Source organism: Sinocyclocheilus anshuiensis, unplaced genomic scaffold (genome assembly GCF_001515605.1).
Source record: "Sinocyclocheilus anshuiensis isolate Anshui unplaced genomic scaffold, SAMN03320099.WGS_v1.1 scaffold627, whole genome shotgun sequence".
NCBI classification, from domain to species: domain Eukaryota; kingdom Metazoa; phylum Chordata; class Actinopteri; order Cypriniformes; family Cyprinidae; genus Sinocyclocheilus; species Sinocyclocheilus anshuiensis.
Genome location: NW_015549703.1, coordinates 534,294 through 543,898, shown reverse-complemented (window position 1 = coordinate 543,898; position 9,605 = coordinate 534,294). Strand labels below are relative to the sequence as shown.

Here is a 9,605-nt window from a genome sequence, read left to right as displayed (position 1 = left end):
TGAAATTTTGTCATTTAACAGGTTGACTGAGAAAAGAAATGCTCTCTTTCTGGGGCAACGAGGTTAGAATTCTTCCTAAAAACCAAAATGACAGCATCTGCATTAGTCAGATGCTTGCTGACTCCATGCAAGCGTAAGTGACAGTGGGTCTCAGCCTGGCGTGGGTGTGCCTGTCAGGAAAAGCCGCTGTTGTCTCTGCATCCTAGAGAAATGAGAAAGCAGCCGCCTGCTGTGTCTACGCCCACCACAAAAATCCCCCTTCCATTTCAAAGGGCGAAGACTGCACAGAGATGACATTTTCATCTGGCCTCCTCTAGATTTTGGTTTAACGTTTTTCTTCCCACTGCTTATTTTTGCGTTTGCTTCAAGACTGCTTTTGCAGGACTAGACATTTTAAGATGGCTTAAAATTGCTGATAGACAATGGATCTTCCACATTTGATAAATTTTACTAGTTAGCAACAATTAATTACGTTTGAGCATTAAAAGGCTCCCATATTTTGATCAATCATTTTTTTTTTAATAATTTCACAGAGACTGCACTCACAAAGAGCCAATTGAATGCGTTAGAAATGTATATTTAATATAGAAATTTTCATGATTTTTAAGGTTTTAACAGGCAGACAATGCAATGTGCTCAGCCTTCTTCCAGCTCCAGTGTTGTGAACAAATGGATGTAATATCAGAATAGTATTATTATCAGAATAGCTTCTTCTTGCATTTTTACACATAAATTACAAATTTAAATAAGCAGTACAAATCTATTATATTCTGAACTTGCCAACTAACGAAAACATTTTTGCTGATTTAAGTAGGCCTAATGCTGAAATAAAATAAAATCTAAATATTAGACTGAAAAATTAGAAATGTTGAAAAGTTAACTGAAAGGTTAAAGCGCTAAAATTACTAGGAAATAAATGAAGACTGATATAAAAAATAAATTAAACATAAATAGTCAAATTTTAAATAATAAAAATGACAAAAGCACAAAATTACTAAAACGTATGCTAAATTTAAAACAAAGACTAAAAATAAGAAGAAAAATAAAAGCCAACTGAAGATAGGCCTACTATTAAAAACTACAATAATACATAAATCTAACTAAATGCCTACTGTTGGTTATTTTTAAACCTTTGACTGCGGTTTAAGACCCGACTAATCGAACACTAAACGCCACAATGGACTCCATTAAGACAATTTAAACGTTGAAATAGCTTTTAATGTGCTTTTTGTGTATTTAACCACTTTTTTTTTGTCATTTAGAGTTCTACATGATAAATGTTAATTGATAAATGAGTAAATTAAATATCGGAACCCATCATGCACTCTGAAATTGTTAGTCTAGTCTGGGTTACACGAAGCCCACCGAATTTGAAACCGAAAACATTAGCTTAGCTCAATGCTAGCTTAGCGGATCATTAACCTGCTGTGTCTGTCAAAACCATCCATTTAACACAATAATCCACAAAAACATGGGAAAGTTAGTTGCCTTTATACCCGTTTTAGCACTTTTGTGTGCTTCCTGGCAAAGTGCAGAAGGAAACAAAGGCTATTCATACGCAGGTAAATGATTTGAGTCCTATGCTAAACAGACTGCAGCACAAACAAACATAACTAACATTACAAAACAGTTACATTGTGTATAGATGTTATTCGACATATCTTTATCTATGGGATTTTGAATGCAATAAAATCACCAGGTGCAGTTAAACTATTCTTTATTTGTGTTGTGAACATATGTGAGCTGGACATATGTATGTCAAAACCTAATGAGGTCTCTAAGTTACTTATACTTACTTTTCATACCTGTGATGCTTTCTAGATAGGGACCTTGTTATTTTGTAAAAAATAGTTATATAAGTGTTACATACGTTTAAAAAAAAAAAAAAAAGACTATAAGGAAATATAACGTGGTATTTGGTTTTCCTGTCTTTTTTTATTTTAGAATAAGCAATATGGATTACAGTTTAAGTATCTGAGATTTTCAGCATCCAAACAACAATAACCAAACATAACTGGTTTGTCTGCATGTGTATGTAATCTTATCATGGTCCTTCTAACCTGATAGTAATTTCTGACTGAGCATCTGTAAACGTTATTCATATCAGTTCCATATTTTTTAGTTGTGACTAATGAGGCCTTATTTTAGGCCCTGTAGTCCCTTATGGGGTCTGTTTTTCCTCATTGTGACCAGTTTATGTCCATGATGAAAACAGTGTGAGAAGTGTTTATGCATTAAATGAATGTGTTATTAGCACAACAATTTAAATAATTTTTTATTAGATTTTATTAGGAGCCATAGCGGACAGTGGAGTCATTCCAAATAAGCAGACTTGACAAGTTAGATTTGTGGATTATAACTAGAGGTCGACTGATACTGGATTTTACAGATAACAATAACTAAGTTGGATTGCACTGGTTGATAACCAGTTAGTCAGTCCATACTTTTTACAATGAACACTGAATGAAAACAAACATAACTCTCCCAAGTAAAATAGTGCCGAACTTTATTACAAAAATAAAAACTGTGAACCATGAAAATGTACTGTACTTTTAAAATTGTAATTAGACCTATACCTTGATCATTCATGTTAGTTCACAGTGCATTAACTAATGATAACAGATAGAACTTTAACATTTATAAATGTATCAATAAATGTTGACACAATGAACAATGCTTCTACAGTATTTATTAACCTTGATGTTACAAAAAGACTCTTTTTGGTAAAGTGTTACCATTTCATATAAATCCAAACAGTCATGCCTTTAGATGGCCATCTTTATCTACACAAAGGCCATAGCATTGAAATTAGATAGAACAAATAAAATATTTGATCCATTTTTAGTTTTAGTAATAAATAATCATTTATTTAATTATTAGCTTACCATCAACTAACAAATCTCCTGCAGTAACAGTTCACTTATGAACCCCAGTTTGGGAAACCCTGCCGTAAGTGATACATCTATTTATAAATGAACAACATAAATTGCGTGAGTAATACTGTTGGATAGAAGCAGCCACGCATGAGCATGTCAGGTTTTTAGAAAGTGAGGATGCTGCATTTGTATTAGTTCGGTGATTAGGTTGAATTTAGTCTGTGGGTAGAAGCTCTTCTGGAGCCAGTTGGTCTTTTTCTGGGATGTTTTTGTACTGTTTTAGACATAGAAAAGAAGAAACGGATGATGGGGATTGTTAAATCAAAGCAGAGGAGTAACTCTGATCCTTTCCTGATTCTGACAGATTGCACCTATGTGAAAGGAGACAGTGCCCACGAGTATTCTGGGAGTCGGTGCTTCTGTTACAGCCCTGGTACAGTAATCAAATGGAAGGACATCTGGTCCACCTTCAAGGTAATATTACATCCTGCTGTAATATTATTTACTCTTAATGTAGTGTTTTTTAAATTAGTTTTTTAATTGGAACAACATAGGGTGAGTAAATAATGACAAAAAAAATAATTTGGGTTAACTCCCTTTAAATTGAATGCTGACAAGACACATGTTGTTCACAGGTAAACGTGACGAGTGATAATGACGTCTTTGTCGTGTTCCCGATGGAGACGGGAAATTGCCACCTTCCGGATGATGTTCTGACTGTTATTAACTGCTTTGTTGAACACTACTGGCCGTCCACTATCCAAAGGGAGAAGTCTTTGGACATTCCTCTGGTTGATAAAGATGTCTGCTTCATGACCAAGTCACCTAGAAGCAATACTGAGTATACACTACACGTCTCCAACAAAAGTGAGCCAGAAAATCACTCGCACTTTATTCTTACAAAGAGTAGTTTGGCATTGAATCATGATCGTTTATGTTCTTTTACAGGGTTAAATAGAATGTGCTTCCTGCTTTTTGTGTGTGGGCTGGTGCTGTTTTTCGGAGCGGGAAACATATGCAGGTAAGTGGCAATTTAGCTGTAGTTGTAGATGTTCTCATCTAGAGATATTCTGCAGTAGAGTGTCAGATTTAATTCTGATCAAGGGTTGTTGTTTTTTTTTTGCAAACGAATTACACCACCTTAAACTGGGATAAGATAAAGTAGTTTAATATAAAAATGACACTACATTTTAAGGAATTGTTCACCTAAAAATTGAAGGCATTTTCTGGAGAATCTTTATTCAGCCTTTTTTTAATAGAGACCATGGTAAGATTGGTCAGTGCACCTTTTTATGGTATATTCTGAAGTCATCATCAGTTGATGCCAGCTTGTGCTGTCTGGATAAGGGATATTCAGTTCAGTACATGATTTAAAATTGATAAAGCCTTTATTAAAGTGTTTCTCAACTAGGGGGCCGCACACTTCAAAGAGTGCTGCAAGATGGCTTAAAATGAGTGCTGTCAAACGATTAATCGCATTCAAAATAAAAGTTTTTGTTTGCATAATATATGTGTGTGTACTGTGTGTATATTTATTATGTATATATAAAGACAAACACACATACAGCATATATTTTGAAAACAGCATATTTTTCTGAAATATATACATGCATGTGTGTGTATTTATATAAACAATAAATATACACACAGTACACACACATATATTATGTAAACAAAAACTTTTATTTTGGATGCGATTAATCGCGATTAATCATTTGACAGCACTACTTAAAATATTTTGTTATCTGTCTGTCTACCAATGCTCTGAAGTCCCACCTGCATTAACATTGAAAATAGTATGCATTCCACACACGATTTGATGATAAAAAGGCAATGGATTTCACGTGTGTTGTAACTAGGGAAGATCTTTCTTGAATAACAAGCTAAATTTCAGTGATTTTTCTAATGCAAAAAATATTATATGAATATGGTGCACAAGTCATGTGGACTACTTTTATGTAACTTTTACAGTGCTTTTTTGTCCTTTTTGAAGCTTGACAGCTATGGTCACTTTAAATGGATATTTAATTCATTTGTGGTTGAAACTTAAAACTTATATGCATGTGTGTGTATTTATATAAACAATAAATATACACACAGTACACACACATATATTATGTAAACAAAAACTTTTATTTTGGATGCGATTAATCGCGATTAATCATTTGACAGCACTACTTAAAATATTTTGTTATCTGTCTGTCTACCAATGCTCTGAAGTCCCACCTGCATTAACATTGAAAATAGTATGCATTCCACACACGATTTGATGATAAAAAGGCAATGGATTTCACGTGTGTTGTAACTAGGGAAGATCTTTCTTGAATAACAAGCTAAATTTCAGTGATTTTTCTAATGCAAAAAATATTATATGAATATGGTGCACAAGTCATGTGGACTACTTTTATGTAACTTTTACAGTGCTTTTTTGTCCTTTTTGAAGCTTGACAGCTATGGTCACTTTAAATGGATATTTAATTCATTTGTGGTTGAAACTTAAAACTTATTGTTCTAACCGACTCTTCTTGTTTTCCAGGAGCCCACTGTTCTTCTACACCACTGGAGTTATACTAGGAGTCATCGCCACATTTGTTTTCCTGACGCTTGTGCTCCGAAACTTCGTACCAAAGGTGTGTAATGCTTCTGTCACAACCTTGATCATGATACACAGTATCACATGTTTCCTCACACTGATCAAACATGTTGGATGAGTAGTATGAGTTTAAGCCTGTCATGCTGGCATTGTCTCCGCCGATGAGATTAAAGATAAAGGGAGGTGGAGACTCACTCCTCGACCCAAACATCCTCAGGCATGTACATCATCGTAAGGATTTGCTGTGCAATCAATTACAGAATGATTGGCAGCTCACAGTTTTGGGGCAGGTCAGAAGGCCAAGCACATTCACTAAGGCTCTGTTTTTCCCCCCAGCGAGGGCTGTTCCTGGTGTTGTTGGGCGCTGGCTCTGGTCTGTCCTACATGGGGATCCAGAGGGTGTTAAATGAATGGGATGACATCGTGACCGAGCACTGGATGGAATTACTGGGTAACTAGGCAACCCTTTTCTGTTACAACCCATCTTGCCCTGTTTTCCTTTGCAATCATGTCATCAGCTAATTACATCAGACAGTAAGCCTTCGCTATTAATGTTAATAAATGGTCTTTCAAATGTACCTTTTGTACAGGTTTGCGTTTCAGTCGAATGCCACATGTTGTCTGTTAATTTGCTTGACGTGTTCTTTATACAATAGAATAATTACTGTACATGTCATTTAGACAGATTATCCTTCTACACTCTCGCTGCATGTTTCATCAGCTGAAGTGCTCGCATTAGTACATGCCAGCATCACATAGTAACAGTCTAGAGCAGATTGAGATTCACCTTTTGTATCGTATATCTTGGCTCCGTTAGTGTTATAATATATGAGGGCCAAGTATTTTGAATGCTGAAATGAATGCCTCTTGACTGCACAATAGACTATTCTCTGCCAAATCAATTTCCCTCTTCAAGCACTCGCAGTATGTAAATGCATCGGTGTTTGAATGCGAGAACCACAGGCATAGATTAAGGGAAAGAAGCTGCAGTGCTGCTGGAACATTGATTTCTATGCCTAAAACAAAAAGGCTCTGGGAGGATTACAGCCCCAGTGAATGTCTGCTTTTTTGGCCCTTTTATTTGCTCTTTGTTTTTTCTTCTTCTTTGTTTTCTCAGATCTACTGTAACATTAAAGGAAATGTTCAGTCAAAACGGTTAGGAATCACTTTATAGTGAGTAAATAATGACACAGTAATTTAATAAAACCAATTTTGTTACATTTATTTATCACCATTGTTCTTTGGATTGTATAATAGAGTATTTAGCAATCCATTGCTTTGTTGCAGCAATAGCCCATAATGTTTGCATTCAGTGAGTGTAGTAAGCTTGGCAAATATACCACATGACATCCATTATTTTATATTGATGTTACACAGTCACACAATGCACATTTTAGCAAGTGAAAGCTTGCCTTTAAGGAATGGTTCAACGTGACACTGGGTTGTTTCAATGTGTATAGATCTATTGTGACTGTTGCAACCTGAGTGTTGTATGTACGTATTATTACTGTTGCTTTATGGGCTGTTTATGACAGGCAAGCTCAGGCAGGCTGCTTCTGAATTACACAAATTGGGTGTGCTTTTTTATTGTTACCTTACTACATAAAATGGCAAGGTGCTGTATGTATACATGCGTGTGTAGGGAGGTCAATAATACCAAACTTGACATTTACAATTTTTTGACATTTTCTCTTTCTCTGCAGTTTATGTGCTCATATCTGGCTTATTTAGCTTTGCTGTATGCTATAAACATGGCCCTATCACCAACAAACACACCCTCAATTTGATGACCTGGTGTATGCAAGTAGTGGGCATGGTTTTGGTGTACTATGGGATCACATTCCCCCCCGCCTGCTACATACTGATCATGTTCCTGTTGTGCTGGAAGATTGTGCCCTTGGCCTGGAGCCTTCTGCACTTGATCTGGAGTCTTCTAATGTGGATTTGCAGGTAAGAAAAGCACCTCAAACTGTGAAACAGGAGAGAAATTTTTAGGGCAGGGCTTTGTATTTTCCCCATCCAATTGCATTCAAAAACTGATCATGGTTACTTACCAAAATGAAGCCAGGAGGTTGGAGGAAAGAATTAAAAAGGGCTGGTGACACTATACTTTTGGTTCCATTGACTTCCATTCACACAAAAGCAAATACAGGAGACAGAAGCTCATGCTAATTATGCTGCGCACCAAAGTTCAAGTTTGGTGAACTCTGCCCTGCGAATTTGTATAACGTGAAAACATGGTGTAACCAATAGTAGATTGATAAGTCACGGCATGACGTCTTAGCTGAATTAAAAGAATGAAACTTTAAATCTGTAAGAATGCAGTGTTGCAATACAGTGGAGTAGATTGTCATCATTTTTGATCATAATTTTTCATTTTGGATGTGTAACATGTTGAATTCTCTTTTTAAAAAAAGACTCAAAGATTATGCTCAAAGTCTAGTGTGACCACGGTTTAAGAAGGATTCATAATGTCAGCCAAATTAGAAAGTTTTCCCAGAGACAAAATCAATGTTTCTTAACATATTGGCGTCACACACACACACACAAAATCTTCAGTCTTCTTTTTTGCTTTGTGCAAATAATGTGCAGAGATGAATTGTACACAATAAGACATGCATTAAGAAAAATAAATAGGGTAATTTTGAGTTTATGCTGACTAAGTCTAAGATGGAAACTGAAAGCTAATCGTATGCTGAAATTAACCTTTGAACAGGTGAAATAGGCCTATGTAATCATAAAAATTAGCATGTATTAACTTTGACTTTCTGGCTTCAGTCTCTTTTACTCATTCCTGGGCTTGTTCTGGAGGAAGAAACGGCCCAAGGTCAGGCTACTGACTGAGGAGGAATACAGAGAGCAGGGAGAGATCCACACCAGAGCCTCTTTGGATGAATTACGGGAGCACTGTAACAGGCCTGGCTTTCCTGCATGGGACACTGTGTTGAGGCTGCGATCACCACATAGGTATTTATATTTTGTATTCATCAAAATAAGCATGTTCAAAGGTCACACGTACTGTATACATCCCATTTTATTTAATGATGTTTCTCACCAGTTGTTTCTGCCTCTTTCAGGTATGCAGAGTTTCTGCGCAGTGGCAGCCACATCACCCAAGAGGAGCTTCAGAATCATGAGAATCAGTACGGGCTTGGCGGGGCGTACTACGAAAACATGCTCTTTAACAGCAGCTCCAGCGACACCCAGTCGCACAGAGGAGAAGCAGAGGACACTAGTGAAGACGAGCTGGAGAGAAACAGTCCTCCAACCCAAAATAACGTCCCCAGTCCTGATGTATATACTCCAGCCGTCTGCCCGTATCCCCCCGTCACCTACACCCCTCAGCCAGAACCCATGGATCCAGAAGACCAGGATTTCTTTTAAAATTGTCCTCCTGTCTGTAGGATGAGTGATTTTATGTTCATTTTAAAGAGACTTTTTTAATTGCAAAATATTTTTAGGAAGGAATGACTCTAAGGAACATTAGTAGGTCCATAAGGATTGTAAAAAATAATCTTTAGCTCTCATTTGCGTTTAAATGATCTCTTTCAGACGGCGTGGGCTGTTATATTTTTTTAGCAGGAGTTTGTATTCTACTACCCAAGTGATGCAGAGCTGGGAATAACACTGTATTGTACATACTGTATGTTAATAGATAGTGACTGTGCTGCTCTTAGGTATATCAGATCATCAAGACATTATTGCAGTCGCTAAAACATTTGCCTCAAATGCTCAAGACAATGACTCAACATACAATACCACAGCATTTATGTAATTTAAGGAAACAGTGTCCTCTAGTGTTGGTTAAAGAAACAGTTCACTTATAAGTGCAAATAGTGTCTGTTGTTTACTCGTCCCAATCTTAATCTAAACCTCTATGTCCTCATTGGAACAAGTAGGGGACGTTTATCAGAATCTACAAATTATCATATAGTGAAACTAAACGAGGACATACTGTTCCTAAAAGCTACAAAACTGACATCAAAGCATCTTAATGTCTTCTGACGTCATATGATAGAATAGCAGAACGTATTATTATTGAATAACAACTAAAATTAGATCTATTTATCACACAAAGCTATCCTAGTGGCTGTTCAAAGAAAATTCTTTTTTACATTCCACTGCTACTTTTTCAT

General features: G+C 36.3%; 1 protein-coding gene across 1 annotated transcript; it reads left to right on the top strand.

Annotated features, from left to right (window-relative positions):
• The first annotated feature begins 1,332 nt into the window (after positions 1–1,332).
• LOC107660589 (nuclear envelope integral membrane protein 2-like) lies at positions 1,333–9,586 on the top strand. The gene is made up of 9 exons (XM_016449927.1): positions 1,333–1,562; positions 3,241–3,350; positions 3,512–3,743; positions 3,825–3,897; positions 5,413–5,506; positions 5,806–5,920; positions 7,173–7,419; positions 8,248–8,436; positions 8,547–9,586. The coding sequence occupies exons 1-9, from the start codon at positions 1,472–1,474 to the stop codon at positions 8,851–8,853; spliced, it is 1,458 nt and encodes a 485-aa protein (XP_016305413.1). The 5' UTR covers positions 1,333–1,471; the 3' UTR covers positions 8,854–9,586.
• The last annotated feature ends 19 nt before the right edge of the window (positions 9,587–9,605 follow it).